Source organism: Sus scrofa, chromosome 1 (genome assembly GCF_054392235.1).
Source record: "Sus scrofa isolate SSC_HxYL_T2T_F1_AM1 chromosome 1, Sscrofa_HxYL_maternal_Yorkshire_Landrace_v2.0, whole genome shotgun sequence".
NCBI lineage: Eukaryota > Metazoa > Chordata > Mammalia > Artiodactyla > Suidae > Sus > Sus scrofa.
The window spans coordinates 126,797,984-126,818,007 of NC_139383.1; the positions used below are offsets into that span (position 1 = coordinate 126,797,984).

Genomic DNA, 20,024 nt, shown 5'->3' on the forward strand with positions numbered 1-20,024 from the left:
GAAGCAACAGAAATGTCTTGAATTTTTACTCTAACTCAACTCATCTTCATGCAAATTCTGATTTTATTTCTGCCTGGGTCCATACAGATTTAGTCATTCAAATGCTTCATATATACTAAAATCATTTTAATAGGAAGTCATGTTTTTGCATGTAAACATTTCTAAATGCTGGAATACAATCTGCATTCATGGACTTTGAATAAACTATAGAGCCATGGACCAGTAATCTAATTTGACTATGTTAATATAGATTCCTGACATGTAAATAATGCTAAATGGCTTGGGCTGCAAAATGCCTACAGTCAGGACAATGAATTGAGGTTGAAAATAAATGTTTTTAGAATTTTTAATGAGAAAAATCACTACTTATAATTCGTTTTTGCTTCTAACAAGTTTAGAAACTGCTGCATGGATGCAGTCTGGGTCACTGAAGGACCCTTTCTTGGATTCCATTTCTTTTTGGTTCTTGGAACAGCAGAAAAGACTGAAAAGTCAAAGCATAATGCTGTTTCTCCAATCCCAGATCTCCACCCACACTTCAAGGCCAGAATTAAGTCCCCATCTTGCCAGTTCAAGGGATTTCTTTTTAGTAGTCTAAAAACTGAACCACTTTTCATAAAGGATTAGCATGGGCTAGATTGAAGTCAGCAAATTAAGCCTTGATTTTATATCTAATTATTGTATAATGTGTAAATGACTTAAACACTGTTCCTTGTATTCTTTAGTAAAATAGAGGTATAAATAATTACATATATACATTTTCATAGACATATTTAGGAAAAATAATGTGCAAAGAGCAAAGATTCTCCCAGCTATCTTTTCTGTCTTAGGAAAGTAATGGCTCATTACCTCTTTGAACATGGGGAAAGGTATATTCCTCAGCTTCACCTCACATTTTTTGATGCATGGGACTAGGGCCATTTGCATCAAAGAAAGGCTCTGGCACTACTTTATGACAGTAAGGTCTGGCAATAAGTAAACTCTCAGTTGCAAAGCATCCAAGGTTATTTGTCTGTGTAGGTACACTGAGGCACAAAGGGTACTGGTGAATCTGCCCCTTCTATTAAGTTGGATGGTCTGTACCTCTCTCTAAGCCAATGAGGCCTTGCTTTTTGGGTATCATATTCTCTACTACCCATGGGTGGTAACTGCATTATGATACTCTCCCCCACAGACATGATTGTGGAAAGGGTAGTTAAAATGGAGAAGGGTTCATTGTGTATGAAGCCCGAGACTGTTCTTAGAAAAGACAGAATTATTGCTTATTACACTGGCTCCCCAAAGCTATTGCTACAAAATCAGCATTTCCATATTTATAGACATTACTCCAAATTTAATCATCAATAAAATCTGAACACTAACACAGAGTTCCCGAAACTATCATGATTTGGATCCTCTCCATTAGTAAAGTACTATACGTTTAATGTTTCCTAAATATTTGTCATGACTTATTTCTTCAATGAATACTTCTAAGATTCTTCTTCTTCCCTGGAAGTAGGGTGATTCAATTTGGTTTTATTTATTATCATCATATTGCCCTGTTTATTAACACCTGCTTCATATGCTTGTTCTAAATGTCATTAAAAGACAGCCAGCCCTCTCTTCAGGGAGGAATACATAGGCTGTGTGTACCCTTGAACATCACCTGCTGTAATATAGAGTAAGAACTTTGGGGACAATTCCACAAACCTAATTCAGTTCTATTTTTAAAACAAATATTTTGTGGTATGCTTCATAATCAACAAGTCTTTTCTAGGTTTGTTTTTAATGGAATTCAATTTACTTACCTCATGTAAACAGGTATATTGTATATGATATGGAGCAACCTTCTCCTCTCCTTTTATTTCCACATTGATTTTCAATCGAATAGCCCCAGATACAGCTGATTTATCTGTACGTTTCTCTGATGATTCAAAAAGTAATCAGTTGGTCATTTTGGACAATATAATTTTTCTTCTATAAGTTCTCAAAAACTAAAAGCCATTTTTTTCCAGAACAGGTTTAACTCACCATAATGATTCTGCTAAATACAATTTAAAATAATATATCTAATATGTCAGTGGGATTGTGAAACTATGGTATAACTATTTCAAATAGAAAAGCTTAATCAGAAGACCCTACCATTATGATATAAATTTCTGTGTATCAGATCAGTTAATACAAGGAAATCAAATTAATTAATTGGATAATTAAAGGCAAAATAACTAAAAGATAAAATTAATTAGGGAAGTATTTTCTCTAAAAGATCTGTTCTTTCTGTTCTAATAAAAATGGGTCAAAGCTCTAACAAAAACATCTATTAATAGTTTTCTTTCTTAGTAATTCATGAAGACTTACAGTCTAGAGCCTGTGTTTACCTATGAGTGGAATCAATATGTAGTTAGTGTAGTCAAATAATGTGTGTGTGTATGTGTTTGTGTCTAATATGAACTGATTAGTAGCTTTGAAAGTAAAGCAGTCAAGAAATTCCTACTGTGTGAATGTAGGTAAGAGACCTCTGTCTGACACCTACTTTCCAGATGAAATATAAGGAGGCAAGCTGACCCCTCTCAAAAAGTAAAGATAATGAGGTAGAGTGACACGAAGTCAATGGTAAAGACTTCTTGAATTGCCCTTCTTTCTCAGCATAACTGTATTTTTATCCATATAAGATACAGTTAAATCACAAAGTCTACTTTCTTCCTGTACAATGTCTGACTTTCTATTGCTAATATTTAACAGTGATTGTGTTGCACAGATTCTTCTCTTAGGAGTACCATGATCATGAAAGTTTCTCCTTATTGGCTAGGAGATAGTTGATTCTCAACAAATGCTGAAGCCAGGAGAAATTCAAGTCTTTTATGACACAGACCTTTTTCCAGAGCCACAAGGGAACATTTTTAACTATCATCATTACAATGGATCCATGGGACACAGGCCCTGCTTGGATGTCCAGGACTTTTGGCCAAATCCTCCTTTGCATGGTGGAATGAAGTGATGTCACTGACTTCTTCTCAGTGACAAAAAAGGACGAAGGATATAGAAAGAATGACAATATGGTACCAGTGGGGACTGAACCCACTGAGGGGTTTTAGGCAAAGATAAATCTGCTCTCTCCCTCTCTCTCTAGATTAAACTCTGCAATGAGAGCCCAAAGGTACAGACTGAGTATGAGCAGGCAAAGGACCCTGTATCATACTGCATCATATTTTTCTCTCCATAGACTGAAGGATAGTTTCATTATGAGAGCTGAGCAGTGGATTTTACTGAAAGCACATTCAAATTCTTTGGCAAACTGAACATACCCTATATGTTTTGTCAAAAGAACAATCTGAGGAATTTGCATTCTGAATTCTAACTGGCTCAATTCAAGAAAATGCTAACAATTATTGCAGAAAAAGGTCCATGTATAGGCAAAACTCGTTAAAACACAATGTGTGAGTTTTGTGCAGATTCTGTGACCTCAAGTTTACCCTTCCCTAACATTTCTGTTTGCATATATAAAGTTACTTAATGCTATAAACAAGATACAGGAGAATTATTATTTTAAGTGAGGTAAAAACTCTATGCCAATAATGGAGAAGCACCAATTTTCTTAAGGAAGATTTCTTAAAAATTCAGATCTTCATCAATTCTATGTGACCATGTCCCTTTACTTTGTCAAATATCACATTACTGGAAGTATATAGGTTTTTAAAAAGCCAAAAGTATTCTTTAACTTGCTAAAATATACTGGTACCCTAAGTGCAAACACTCTGTAATTCTGGGGGTGTGTAAATCCTTCTTTGATTCACAACCAGACATTAAAAATTTAGTTCAAACATTTCAGATGATATGATTAAGAAATTTCAGATTATGTATAGAAATTGAAGTGATCCACAAACTCTTATAGAAATTGAGGTGATCCACTAATTTTTATAATTAATTTAGCACTAAAGATTCTAGGTTACTGTTAAATTATAGTAAAAGTCAAATTAAAACTTAATATTTATTTAATTTGTAGTTTCATAATAAAATTCCATTTAAAAATCATGCCCCTATTAAACATATTATCAATATCTTCATCATCGGAGTAATCTTAAGTCCATATATGTATTGATCTGCTTTGCCTATTAAAGCCTACTTGTGAACGGTTCCCTAAATACACTTTTCCTTTACTGCCAAAAATTCATTAAAGGACCCCAAGAAAATAAATCAGACATTATTAAGTTATATACTGTTTTCTAAACATTTGGCAACAGTTTTTGAAGTTATATTTTATGAATTAAAAATTAAGAATGGGATATTTTTTCCCTAAAAGTCACACAGTTGATTCCTTGAAAGACTTTTCTCTTTTCATCTCAAATTTACCAATTTTTAATAATGCAGATTTAAGTAACTATCACCTTAATTTCTATTGAAATTAATTAATTTCTAGTGAAATTTCTAATGAAATTAACTGCCTAAAAGTACAAAAAGAATGTTCTAGAAAAGCACTGGTTATTTTTACCTATATGGGAATACAATACCTGCCACAAATATTCTGGAATTTTATTTAACTTTTTTTTCAAGTAGATATAAAGACAGTCACCTAAATTGTACCACACATCCATTTCTCCACTTAGGGTCCTCACTTCTACAATTGTTTGTCCCAGAAAATCATCTGACTCCTTTTTGAAATGTTGCTTCACTCTGGATTTAATGTCATCATCTTCATCCCACACTCTGACTTTGATTCGATCTGTGGAGTTATGGCATTCACTGAAAATAAATGTGGATAAATTAACAACCATTAATAACTTCTCTAAATAACATCTGATGTTACCAACTTGTTTTAAATCAATCTAACTTAGAAAGGCACAGTACATTACATAATAAATAAGATTTCCTAAAGACCAATCCACCTCTGGGATGTTACAGATATCAGGGATACTGAAAAAAGTTGCATTGGTTAAATAATGTTAATAAAAGGGAAAATCCTATGCTATTTCATTCTATTTCCTTTAGCTGAACTAGATAACAATCAAATATGGATCAGAAAACTTTGTTTGGGGTATTTTCTCTATGATATATTTCCTATATGCAACAATTATCTATAACAACATATCCATGCTCAGAAAATTCTGTACCATGAGTATAAAGCTAATATTAAATTAATACAATTATATATTGTAATTAATTTAATATTAATTAAATGGTATAAATATGTACATATATAAAAAGAGGAAAGAGATGATGCTTCTGAATTTCTATTAGAAATAGCTCTTTTGGGAGTTCCCATTGTGGCTCAGCCAGAATAAACACAACCATTATCCATAAGGACAAAGGCTTGACCTCTGACCTTGCTCAGTGAGTTAAGGATCTGGTGTTGCTGCACGCTGTGGTATAGGTCACAGATGCACCTCGGACGCTGTGTTGCTGTGGCTGTGGCATAGGCTGGCAGCTGCAGCTCTGATTTGACCCCTAGCCTGGGAACCTCCATATGCTGTGGGTGCAGGAAAGAAGGAAGGAAGGAAGGAAAGAATAGCTTTTTTATTTTGTACCTGGTGGATACGCACTTTCCAAATGAATGCTCCTATTTATTTGATCAAGTTTCTTCATTAATTTGGTTTGTACTTTTCATTTTTATTGTGACATCAAGAGTTCACTCTGCCCTCATCCTTTCAATCGCCCATTAACAGTTACTTATTGAGCACCTACTAAAGTGCTGATACAGTGGAGGCTTAGTGTGGTTATATAATTCAACAAAAGAAACTCCTGCTTTTTAATGTCAAAATAAAATGTATATTAATAGATTTAGAACAAATGCAAATAATCAGTGCTATGTCCCTATAAAAATGCTTGTGATTTTGCTGAAGGGAATTTGAACCTCTCTGCGTTTCTCATTGATTCTATTTTTAAATTTTGTACTTAAGTTTTAAATTTGGAATAATGTTAGATGTACCAAAAATTTGCAAAGAGAGTACAGAGAGTTCCTCCATGTCCCCACCCAGATTCCCCTATTGTTAATGCCTTACATTACAAACACTGGTTCTATATTTTTCTCATAAAGATTTGCCAGTCCCTAATTTCTTTTTCTTCTCAAAAAAGCTATTTTTTGAGAATGTTTAAAAATAAACATTGCTTGCTTTTATTTCCAGATTTAAACTGTTAGCAACAGATAGTTTGACTCTAGTGGGAATTTTGCTTCAAGTCATGAGGGTTCTGCACTGGTTATTAGCCCATGGGTGGAGTATATGCGAATGTGGTGGACAGTCATCACCTCTGGATGCCCAGCCTTTCTAAGCCTTCACCTTCCATTTGGTCTACATCCCTCTTTAGGTTCCTCGTCTTAAGCTAGATAAAACACATTCTTAGATCCCTTAGTAGTTATGGTCCAGCTATTTGACTTGCATTCAACCAAGATTTGAACTCAAAATTGAGCAAGGAGGAGTTCCCATCGTGGCGCAGCGGAAAGGAATCCAACTAGGAACCATGAGGTTGCGGATTTCATCCCTGGCCTTGCTCAGTGGGTTAAGGATCTGGCATTGCTCTGAGCTGTAGCGTAGGTCATGGGTTAAGGATCTGGCATTGCTGTGAGCTGTAGCGTAGGTCATGGGTTAAGGATCTGGCACTGCTGTGAGCTGTAGTGCAGGTCGCAGACGTGGCTCAGATCCTGCGTTGCTTTGGCTGTGGCATAGGCCAGCAGCTGTAGCTCCAATTGGACCCTAGCCTGGGAACCTCCATATGCCACAGGTGCAGCCCTAAAAAGCAAAAATAAATAAATAAATAAATAAATAAATAAAATAAATTGAGCAACGTAAAGCAGTGGCTGTACTGTGGGGTATTGCTTTTTTGGCCATAGTGGTGGTGGTCTTTAGTACTTTGACATAGAGTCTCTGGTATTTAGTCCTCGGAGGAAAGTATTGATCAATGGCAGTAATCTTGTTTTCTACAAAGAAACTCCATAATATAACTGAACATTGTTTCTGCATAGTAGCTTTATAGGCTTTGACTCCTCCAAAAATTCTCGAGCAACCTAAGAATTTATCAAATACTTTTTTTTTCTATATAAGCTAATCAGAATAGACTCTTGTTTTGCAACAACTATAGTGATTAAAGTGATGACTTTTAAAGAATGAAGGTAGCTGCAATAAAAACTTAAAATGTGGCATTTACTCAGTAGAGATGAGGCCAGACAATTAAGATTTAATGACTTCAGGCTTAAAAGTCATTGCATTTTGAAATGCAACAGCAAAACAACTGGTCAAATCATTGCTTGCTGTATTTTATAACCATAACCACATTCCAACTGAAGTTTTTCTACTTGTGTGAATGATAAAGGTAAAAATCAGAATATTGTCACACACTTATTAAATTTTGTTGTTTTCAGAAATGTACTACAGTAGAGATGCACTCAAACTAGAACTAGACGGTCTCTAAGCAGAAGCGGAAGGGAGCTCAGCTATGCCAAAAAAAGGCTCACTCTGCTTGTGTCCTGCAATATAAAGTGGCTGAGAATATCATAATTTGGAAATTTACAGGGTTAAGAACAGCCAGATGCCTCTGTATACAAATAAAAATGTATGTATACAAGCAGAGTTTTCTAAGTATGACTTCAAAAATAGATACAATTGTTGCCCCAGGTCATTTTAAACACCTTCCTTTAGACTATCTTTAAGTGACAATGAAGGGGAATATAGTGGCAAAGGTCAGATAAGTGGTTTTGTATCCTGGCATGTTGTTTTGCAGGGGCTGAGGCCACATGCATTGGCTCAAGAGAGAGGAACTGGTCAGAACAAAGGAGCCAGCAGCAACAAGTTAAATTTTCCATAATTACATGGTTACTCATAAAAGTGTCTTGAAGCTCACCTCCCCAGAGGCCTGGTAAATTTGCCAAGGAATGGTACTTTCAAATATGCCTCGGGCTCAAGATAGCTGTATTAAAGAATTTTCTGGATTCTTGAATTCACTGCAATAGGAAGTTGACTCCAAGTAGAATCCCTTCCCAGCTAAGAAGACCATATACCTGAATTTCCTAGGATGGTCCCAGTTTATGGTTTTGGAAATATTCAATGCCTTTTAATTCTTTTCAAAGCCCTCTTTCATTTTCTTTTTTTTTTTTTTTTCCTTGGGGCCACACCTGTGGCATACAGAAGTTCCCAGGCTAGGGGCTGAATTGGAGCTGCAGCCAACAACCTACACCACAGCCACAGCAACACCAGATCCAAGCCATGTCTGCAACTTACATCACAGCTCAGCAGTGCCAGATCCTTAACCCACTGAGCAAGGCCAAGGATTGAACCTGCACTCTCATGGTTCAGGTTCACTACCACTGAGCCACAATGGGAACTCCATCTCTTTCATTTACTTTTATTGTACACAGTACCTGCTTAGAAATTATAGGCTCTTGCAGAAAATGAAATTGCCAGCAAGAGAAATATCTTTACATACAAGAGAAAAATCTATCATATATAATAAAAAGGTATACTCCCATCAATTCTTGCTCTACTAGATAATTTCCAAACTGGTTAATTAGCTAACAAAGACCTCCAATTTAGTTCACTGGCTTGTGAATTTGGCTTTTGAGAATAAGATATTTCACTGCACAAACTCTTGATAAATAAAGCAAGTACTGTTAGAGTCATTTGCCTTGTAGTTTTTTTTTAAACTAAAAATAATCTGCCTCTTAAAGAATAGTTTGTATGTTTAATTTTATATTTTTTTTCACTGTTAAATAGAGGAGTGGTTTTGTTTCCATGGGAATAAGTTATTTTATACTTTCCCAGATTAAAGCAAAGCATCTCCCCCTTCTGGACTCAGGATCATCCTATTTTGTGTGTTTGTGTTCTGTTTTATTTTTATTTTTGTTTTCAATTCACAGATACCCTATCTCTATAGAGCCAATTGCTATTTGGCCAATTTTCTTTTGGCAGCCGTCCAAATGACTAACTTCTTTATAATTATTTATTCCAAATTTGCAAATGGTCTCACTGAGAACATTTTTAGATTTAGAGTTTCTTGGATAGAGCCAAAATACATATCTCCTATAATAAAAACAAAACAAACAAAAAACAAAGGCAAAAAGCACATTAAAAAAGCCAAACAAAAACAAACCCAAACCGCACTCCTTACCCAAGTTATCAGAGTTTAACCCATTATGAAAAAGACTGCTTTACTGAGAAAGATGCTCATGAATTTCATAAAGTCGATAAAGCCTGATTTCAGTGGAATAACAAGTCCTTTGCTAAAGCAGTCATCCTCTGATGGGAAGTCATTACAATAGCAGTATATGAGCAAACAGTCATTTAAAAATGAGAACTATTATATAGTTCAGTTAGTTTTAATGAAGCAAATAAAATATATCTCACATGGCAACAATATCAGAAAGTTAACAGTAAGTGATGCTGACATTAAAAATCATATTCTTTAAGTTTTGTAAATTTCTAGCTATATATTTTAAGTGTAGACAATGAAATTTAATGCTATTGTACCAGATAGTGTAATAGACATGAGAGATATTAAACATATACAAATGTGTTTGTATATATATAAACAGAAAAAATATAAAAATGTATATTTATATACATATGAAATGACCTATAAGCATACATGTCAAAAATGTAGGTGATAAAATGGTAAAAATTTTAATTTTATTATTTATGTTTTCCTGGTACAATCAACAAAATTGTATTTTAAAATATCTAGTAATTGTAAATAATCTCATTTCAACTCAAGTGGAAGACAGAGCATCGATTGAGAAAATCAGCAGCCAAAAACCTGCAAGAGTCATCCTGAGGCAAAGCAGCAGCAGCCTTTCAAACAGTAATTAAATTCTCTAGTTACAGCTTAATTCCGTAAACTCTGACCCATCAAATGGAAATATGTGAGACATTTGACGTGCACATTTCTGCTCAGTGATTTATTATGAATTATGTAACCCACTTCCATCACAGTGTTGGTATCTCATTTGTTAGTGAATCAAGATCTCGAAGCCTATTATCTTCTAATTGTATTACAAAAGAGAGAAGAACTCTAAGTTCAAAACCCAGTGACACTGCACTGTGACTTCTCACCTGCATTTACCAAGGACAGTTTACCTATGGGAATTACAAAAAAATGTACTTTTTTTCAACTTTTTTGAGATTTTTCTATTTAGTAGTCGGATATTATATGTAGATCCATTCTATTAATCAATGACATGGAAGACAATAAAAATAACAATCAATGAATTATATTATTAGAGGCACTTCTGAAAAGGAAAAAGAGCTCAAGAAGAATTCATACACTGACATTTAAAGATTGGTGGAAGGAAACCCTAATATTGTGACAGAGAAGAGAACCAAAGGGCAAAGTATGATCTTATAAGAGACACCCATTTCTCTGCCCCAACTTCTAGCCTCACTTTTTTAATTTTAATTTTAATTTTTTTTTAAGGCTGCATGTGTGGCATATGGAAGTTCCCAGGCTAAGGGTTGAATCAGAACTGCAGGTGCCAGACTACACCACAGCCATAGCCCTGCCAGATCCAAGCACCAACTGCAACCTAAACCACAGCTCACTGCAATACCAGATCCTTAACGCACTGAGTGGGACCAGGGATTGAATCTGCATCCTCATGGATACTAACTGGGTTCATTACTGCTGAGCCACAATGGGAACTCCCAGTCCCATTTTTTTTTAATATCTAATATTTTTTCACCAGTATTAATGTTGCAGATAAACTTGTTTTAATAGATGTTTTGAGAATTATTCAATATTAAATATAAAATATTAACATAATAATCTAAGAAACGTGTTTGTTTACAAAGAGACTTTAGTGTTCATTTTTCTGTGAGAAGAGGGACCACATAGAAAGAGAGACACTAGAAAATAGGAAGCTCAAGCAACAGAAATAAGAACAAAAATAAACCAATGGGACCTAAGCAATCTTATAAGATTTTGCACAGCAAAGGAAACCAAAAAGAAAACAAAAAGACAACTTTCAGAATGGGAGAAAAGAGTTTCCAATGATGCAACTGACAAGGGCTTAATCTCTAAAATATACAAGCAACTTATACAACTCAACAGCAAAAATGCCAACTACCCAAATGAAAAATTGGCAAAGGACCTGAAGAGACCTTTCTCCAAGGAAGATATACAGATGGCCAGCAAACACATGAAAAAATGCTCAACATCACTGATCATTAGAGAAATGCAAATCAAAACTACCACGAGATACCACCTCACACCAGTCAGAATGACCATCATTAATAAATCCACAAATAACAAATGCTGGAGGGGTGTGGAGGAAAGGGAACCCTCCTGCACTGTTGGTGGGAATGTAAGCTGGTACAACCACTCTGGAGATCAGAATGGAGATAACCTTAGAAATCTATACATAGAACTACCATATGACCCAGCAATCCCACTCTTGGGCATATATCCAGAAAAAACTTTCCTTGAAAAAGACACATGCACCTGCATGTTCATTGCAGCACTATTCACCATAGCCAAGACATAGAAACAACCCAAATGTCCATTGACAGATGATTGGATTAGGAAGAAGTGGTATATATACACAATGGAATACTACTCAGCCATTAAAAAGAACAAAATAATGCCATTTGCAGCAACATGGATGGAACTAGAGACTCTCATACTGAGTGAAATGAGTCAGAAAGAGAACGACAAATACTATATGATATCACTTATATCTGGAATCTAATATAAGGCACAAATGAATCTTTCCACAGAAAAGAAAATCATGGACTTGAAGAATAGACTTGTGGTTTCCAAGGGGGAGAAGGAGGGAGGGGGATGGATTGGGAGCTTGGGGTTAATAGATACAAACTATTGCCTTTGGAATGGATTAGCAATGAGATCCTGCTGTGTGGCACTGGGAACTATGTCTAGTCACTTATGATGGAGCATGATAATGTGAGAAAATAGAATTTGTACATGTATGTGTAACTGGGCCACCATGCTGTACAGTAGAAAAAAATTGTATTGGGGAAATTACAATTTTAAAAAAATTTAAAAAATTAAATTCATGTATACTGATATAATAAAATTTTATTCAACTATTAAAAATTGTTTTAGATGAAGATTTATTTATTTCAGGGCTCTCTAATATATACCATATATAGATAGATAGATAGATATTTATGAAAACATAACATTGTTGAAGTTACTGTAGATTTCTAATAATTTTTTCTTTTTAACTCTTAAAAAATGTTTAAGTATACAGTATTGTTGACTACAGGTACAAAGTTCATAGCATATCTCTAGAACTTCTCTTGCTCAATGAAATCCCTTTGCCTACTGATTGGTAACTCTCCATTTCTCCCTCCCTCCAGTCCCTGGAAACCACCCTTCTAATCTTTGATTATGTGAATATGACTTTCAGATATTTCATACAGGTGGAATAATACAGTGCTTGTCTTTCTGTGACTGGCTTAGCATAACACCCTCAAGGTTCATCCACACTGTCTCTTATTTCTTTTGTAAGGGTGAATATTATCCCATTGTATGTGTATATCACATTTCTTTACTCATCTACCTGTCATTGGACATGTAGATTTTTTCTACATCTTGGCTGTTGTGAATAACGCTGCAATGAACTTGGAATTGCAACAATCTCTGAGATTATGATTTCAATTATTTTGGATAAATACCCAGAAGTGGGATTGCTGGATCTATTTTCAGTTTTTTGAGTAAACTCCATACTGTTGTCCATAGTGATTGCACCATTCTGCATCCCCACCAACAACCATTCTGCATCCCCACCAACAATGTACAAAGGTTCACACAATGGGGAAACATAGGTAAGAACTAGAACCACAGAGGAAGTTCCCATCTAAAAGGAGCTTGAATCAAGAGGGAGATCCAGACATTATTTGTGATGCTGTCCAAGGCACAGAGAAGGAAAAAAAAAAAAAAATTCTGGTTTCTCCCATGCTTCCACCTTTGATCTTACTACAGTGCTTCCTCATGGCCAAACTTTGTGGGCCAGGGAAAGGTAACCTTTAGAGTTCAATTTTCTTTGAGATAAAGAGCACACCAAAGAAATTTCAGGGAGTACGTGGAATAGCAAACAGGTAAATGACCACTGCATGCGCTGAACCCATGTATAAAATGCCATAAAGAAACATGTAATGACGCTATACACTTAGCTTGAAGTATTTCTTTGGTTCCCTTTCTTACTTCTTTAAGCATCTGTCCTTCCCTGAGTGGTCTAAATATTTGCATCTTCATAGATATAACTCTTCTTTGATCTAAAAGCAATTTCTAGATTTATCATTCAGCTTCCTTATTTCAGGAAAGAAAACTGATAGAGAATAAGAACCATTTTTGCACTAGCTAACACGATGAGTGATTTTGAAAGAAAACTATGGGTATAAAATGCTTTGAAAAATAATAATGCTTCATAAATGGAAACAATTTTATTATCATTAATGTTATTGAGTTACTCTGATTAAGTATATGGATGCTTTAAAACATTTTTTTTTTCCAAAAGATGAGCACCATTCTAACAATTTCCACTGCAATGGGCACAATTCATGTTACATATTTGTATTCAGTGCTCTACCTGACTCATTGAATGTCACTGTCAATATTTTAATGGAAAGATACTGCTCAGTGTTAGTGTTTATTAAAAGGTTTGATACATTATCTATATACTTGTACTTAATTTGAATTGTTACAAATGTGGGATGATGATCTACATACCATTTAGCGTATTCACTTTTTAAATTTAATATACTTTGTGCATCCTGACATATACACAGGTGCATCATTCCTTTTAAGGATTACGTGATATATTCCATTATATGGCTGTGTCCTAATTAAACTCATCCCTGGTTGATTGTAGGTGGGCATTTAGGTGGTTTCCAGTGTACTGCTGCAGTGCTATACAGAACATCTTGTATGTTTATCTTTGTGTACTTGTAAGAAAATATTTTGGTCTGACAAAATATTAAAAATGGATTTTTTAGATTTGAAGTTATGTCAATTACATATACATCTGTATAGATACACACACACATGCATGACTAAAATATCCTGCAGAAAGCACGTATGGACTTGTGCTTGTATACCTACATTCTAATTCACACTTAGGATTAGCACTTTTCAATCTTTGCTAATCAGAAAGGTGAAATACACCTTTTCATATTATACTGACCTGTCATATTATATTGACTTTTAAATATGTATATGCAATATTTGTGCAATATGTTCCTCTTTCCCACACCAGTCCAACTGAAAAGGAGAAAAACAAAAACTAATGAAAAGTGCCTACCCCCACTGGATATCAAAGACAACTCTTAATAGCTTATGATTATTTCTTGCTAGAGAAAAAGGGTTACATAGCCAGAGTTTATCCTTGGCGAGGGAAGAAAATGAATCTGCAGGCATTTTTATAGGCACTTAAGTTGCCTTTCTCTTGGATTCTCTCCTTCATTCTTTTTCTAGAAAAAAAACAAAAACAAACAAACAAAAAACCAGCTGCTACTCTCCCAAGAAATTCTGAAGCAATAATGGAAATAGCAGCAAGCTGCAGTTGTATCGGTTACCTGACCAGGCCTTATCTGAACACCACACTTGAGTCAGAAGCAGCAATCATAAAGGTAATTGTTATGAACTAACATCCCTCTCATTCCAGACATCAGCAACAGAGCCAGGCTTATGGGAAACTTCTACAGTTATCACCAAGTAATTGCTAAGGAAGAGAAGAAACATTAGAAAATCCTACTTTCTGATTAACTTTTCCACTTAAATCTAAGCTTCAACCAATCATCTGGAATGGCACAATTGTGCCTATCTAAGAATTCATAAATGGTAATGTTGGTTATACTTCAGACCTCTCTGGACTCTTTTGCTGTATGTTATGGAAAATAAAAAGAGATGGGATTCAAATAGGAAAAAAAAACAAAACAAAAAACTAAGTCACTACACAAACATAAAAAAAAACAAAAACACTTGACAGCACCTGTGATATTTTGGCATTGGTGCCCATCTACCCTTTATCATTAAAATGCAAACACAAGTGTCTTGAAAATAAAGAGTTTAATCAACATAATTATGAATATTTCACAAAAAAATTTAGATTAAAAAATCTATTTGGATGTTTTGAAACTTCAAAAAAACTCTGATTTGATCAACTCTAAATGCTTAAGTTAAAAAGATACAAGTATATCTTTGTGTCTTTTTTGTATACATAAATATGTACTATCCTCCAGATGATTTAAAGGTATTAAGTTCTTATTTTGGCTCAGTGGGATAAGAATCTGACATGGTGTCCATGAGGATGCATATTTCATCCCTGGCCTCACTCAGTGGGTGAAGGATCTGGCATTTCAGCAAGCTGTGGAGTAGGCTGCAGATGCAGCTCGGATCCAGTGTTGCCATGTCTGTGGTGTAGGCCTGAAGTTGCAGCTCTGATTTGATCCCTAGCCTGGGAACATCCATAGGCTACAGGTGCATCCATAAAAAATAAAAATAAAAAAATAAAAATAAAGGTTTGACTGATTATTCAGATAATTAATTTTAATAGAAGATATTAAAGTTGAACCATATGAAACTGCTATTATTATAGGTCAAAAGAGTTAACTATCAGTAATTTCATATAACTAGTTCCATGTAACAAAATTTTGCCTATATCCTAATTGAAAATCTAGTTTGTACTTGGCAATTACAAGAAATCAATTACATAAAAAAAGTGATACATTCACAAAATCAAGCCTGATTATTAATAAAGATACTGAAGAAATCAGTGGTGGTGGCATGAGAGGGCAAATAAAGAAAAGTCAAAAGTAACAAAGATCTTCAAGATTTACTAAACTGGACTCATTTGAGAATGGCATTGATCTTAGAGGGGATCACTTAGACATTATCTTGAAATGCTTCTTAAGATACTTAGCCCCTTTTCAGAGGACGTCCCTGCCCCTCCCCACCAAAAAAAAAAAAAAAGAAAGAAAGAAAGAAAGAAAATGGACTCATTTTATCTAGTCAAGAACGTGTAAAGATTTTTAAGCCCATTGAGAATATCATCCTGAGGTTTGACCGTAAAGTGGGTAACCATCAAAACTGGTTGTTAAAGAATTTCTTGGTGTCCTAGGAAGGTAAAATCCGTATTTATCAGGGAAAGTAGATAAAGAGGATAAGATTTAACTAGCAGGTGAAAAGAATTCTGACATTAAAAAAAGAGGGGAGGCACAGTAAAAAAATGCCAGGCCAAAATATCAGATGTCAAAGGTCAAGGCCAGATGGTCATTAAATGTAAGGAATGTCAGCCAGGTGGGTAGATATCATTCACCTAAGAGCTATTGCTGAGTGGAAAGCTGCATGTTGCACTGATCCCCTTTCCACAAATACAAAGTCTTAAAGAGGGACTATTTCCATTTGCCCAGTGGCTACTATCTGTACTTAAAGTGTACCTCATTCTAGAGTAATCCCTGACCTCTGAGATCTCCTGGAAAGCTGGTGTAGAAAAGCATCAGCAACTTAACTTTCTTCCAATTTACCATTTTCTTTACAACTTTACTCCTGTGTTACAAAATAGTTTGGGTTTGAGTCATTTAGTTTCATTTCGCTATTTGTAACTGAATATTCAACTGAAAAATAAAACTGGACTCGTCATTTCAACTCCGTGTTGGAACAAAGGTATAAACAATACCTTAAGATTAAGCATTTAACTAAGCATGCTTTCTATCATTTTAAATATGGCCCTTACATTAGCTGCATTACAAAAATAAAGTTGGTGTCACCTTTTCTGACGGAAATTTCCCAAAACATGAACTTAATTATTTGGTAATAGTAAAGTTTCATAAAGTAGTAAACCCATGATGTCAGAAAGAGCCCTAGATATCATCTTGAGATTTAACAATTTTTTTTTCAATGCTCTGAAAAAAAAACAAAAACAAAAACAGTTCTTCAAATAAGTTTCTCCCCTTTATTGACCCTTCAAGTCCAACTCTAATCAAAAGAACCATCAAAGTTTATTAGGAAGAAACATAAAACTGCAAGGAAAAAACATGTCATAAAAAATTAAAGGCATTGGTAAGGTTTCATCAGTCAAGGAATCATACTGGTGATTCTAATAAAAAAGTAAATGTCTGAGTTCACCAAATAATGGTCAAAGAGCATACACAGAGAAGAAAGACTAGCCTTTGGAATTTCTTGGGGAAAATATCATTGAAGGGACAGGAAAGAAGGAAAAATAAAGGTGAAGCAATAATGCAAATAAACAAAATAATGTTTATAAAAGATATGATCATTGATAAGAAATTAACTTTATGAATTATCATTTGGAAATAATTAAGCATATTTTTAGGCTTGCTTTGAATCCAACATTATTTAAGCTCCTTGCCTTTAAAGTACTCAAAACTTAAGTTGGAAAATGACGCTAACATATATAAAAGACATGAAAATCATTATGGAGTATATCAAAAGCAATCTAAGGTTTAGACAACTAATTAATGGGGGAAAAGGTCAATTTAAGTTGATATGCCTAAGATGACCCATTACTTTAATTTTGAGTCATACATTTTATACATAAATCAATGAGAAAGCTGTGAAAAAAAAATCAACAACCTTACGTACAAATTAGTCTTTCCTTAAGCCTGGAGTAAGAGAGTCAAGCTCTTAGGAAATAAAGGCAGAATCTGGGATTTTGGCTCTACTACCTATAACTTCAGGAAAGCCTAAGACTCAATTTTCTTAGACTGTGACTGTGAGGACATAAATGCCTATCACTCTTGGTTCTTCTAGGATTTAAATAATGTTAGATGTGTAGAAGAACACCATACATGCTAAACTACCAGAACACAAAGGATGGTGGTGAAGGGGGGCATTGACATCATCATCATCGAAGCAGATCAATACAGATCTTCCTCAACTAATGATGGAGCTGTGTCTCAATAAACCCACCGTAAGTTGAAAATGTTATGTTGAAATGCATTTAATGTACCTAACCTACCAAATATCATGGCTAAGTTTAGTCTACCTTCAATGTGCTCAGGACACTTAAAATTAAACGAAAGTTGGGAAAAATTACTCTAAGACAAAGCCCACTTTATATTAAAGTATCAACAGAGTGCTTGTTTGGGTACAGAATGGTGGTAAGTGTACTGGCTGTTCAGCTTCAGGACTGTATGGCTGACCAGGCATTTAGGCTCATTGCCTCTGTCCAGCACCATGAGTATCATACTGCATGTCGCTAGCCCGAGAAAGTATCAAAATGTAAAATATGAAGTACAATTTCTACTTAATGCATATCGCTTCTGCACCACAGTAAAGTAAAAAATGGTAAGTTGAAATATTGTAGGTTGGAGACCATATATGTTACCTTGAATTTATAGAGTGTGCATGCATAATTATGAAGCACTGACTGTTAAAAGTGATGAAATTAATTTTTTCAGAAGTTTTATTATGTAGCAGTTTTTATTTAACAGAGGCATAACTGACATACAAGTAACTGCAGCTATTTAAAATGTAAAATTCATTAGGTCTTGGCATCTGTATTCAGCCATGTAACCACCAACACCACAATCAATATAACTGACATATCCATCACCTCCACAAGTTTTCTTGGACATTTTTACAATCACTTTCTCCTATTCTTTCTCTTTCTAACTGCCCCCCTCAAGACGACACCGTATTTGGTATCTTGCATTATTAATCTGGTATTAGTCTGCATTCTGTATTTTTAAAATTTCATATAAAGGGAATTATATTGCACATAGTCTTTTTTTTCCCAAGTTCTTTCACTCAGTATAATTATTTTGAGATCTAACCAAGTTGCTGTCTATATACTAAGAAAATTCATTCCTTTTTGTTACCACATAGTATTTCAGTCAATACGTATGGCACAACTTGTATATCTAATCACTTAATGATGAATGTTTGGGTTTTCAGTCTTGAGCTGTTGCAAAGAAAGCAGCTATGAATATTTGTGAACAGCTCCTCATAGAGGCACGTGCTTTCAAGAAATAAACTGTTTTCCAATGTGGTTGTACTGTTTTATATTCTTACTGGCAATGAAGTGGAGTTTCAGTTCTTCCTGACCTGAAATTGTGTGGTTTATTGACTATGAATCAGTTCTTTTTCATGACCTTAAGTCCGGACATTGAATTCAGTCCAAATATTTTTCCACTTCTTTTTCCTTTCCCCTCTTTATTACAAAACCCATAAGTTCTGGTATGAATCATTCATAAAGTAGGTGCTATTCTATTGGCTCTGCTGTCTGTGGTTGGGTAAAGGCTCAACCCCATTTACTAAATGAGAGGCAGTACTGGTTATTTATATCCCCATGTTGCCAGGCATATTCACAATGTAGACAATGATTAGTAAACACATTTGTAACCCCATCAAGTGTGACTAAACTCCTTCTTGCTTTAGACAATTGTGGGACTATCTTCTTGACAAATGACTTCCTGATGCTGATACCATCGTTGCAAGCCAACTCAGACAACTGAGGAAATGGCTCCCTTCCCACGTAGCCCAGAAGCCTGCGCCAGGAATCCAAGCAATAAATCAAATCCTTGATTATATTCAGGTTGTCATTTTAAAATATTAACCTGCCATGCTCTAATGACATTTTTACCTAATTGTAGCATTTAAATGCTATCTCCTATGAAGCTTATCTTATACTTAATTCATACTCAGCCCTGGACTGAGCAGCACATGGTATGGTGGAGAGCTATGGGCTGGAGGCAATCTGTGTGCCATCTCCTCTGAGTAACGGTGAATTGAACATAGGTGTCATATACGTCAAAGGACTCAGGCAATCATGCCTCTATAAACAGCATTATGAGTCCCCCGTGCTTATGTGTTAAAAGAGCTTTCATGTATATTACCTCAAAATAACTTTATTGAGTTGAGGTGGGGGAATAATTTTTGTGTACAATGCCCATTGAGATTCAAAGAGATTAAAGGGTTTCCTGGAAATCAAAAAGCATGGTGGATCCAGAACAGTTCTGAAACACAGGTTTATAAAGTTGAAGATCAGATAGTATTTTTGGCATAATATGAAGTCTAGTCAGCACTTTCCATGGACCCAGTAAAGTGCTCTGCATCTAAAGGACTCTCAGGAAATGTGGGTAGAA

The 20,024-nt window shown here is 34.9% G+C and overlaps 1 protein-coding gene across 5 annotated transcripts in view; it reads right to left on the reverse strand.

Annotated features, from left to right (window-relative positions):
* The window catches only part of UNC13C (unc-13 homolog C), a 599,284-nt gene that overhangs the window by 309,121 nt on the left and 270,139 nt on the right, over window positions 1–20,024 (reverse strand). For all 5 annotated transcript variants that reach the window (XM_084969723.1, XM_084969731.1, XM_084969719.1 and 2 more), the window contains 2 exons: window positions 4,550–4,719; window positions 1,788–1,903 (listed from right to left, as the gene is read on the reverse strand). In XM_084969723.1, the coding sequence (XP_084825849.1) occupies window positions 1,788–1,903; window positions 4,550–4,719 (286 nt within the window). The remainder of the gene's footprint in view (window positions 1–1,787; window positions 1,904–4,549; window positions 4,720–20,024) is intronic.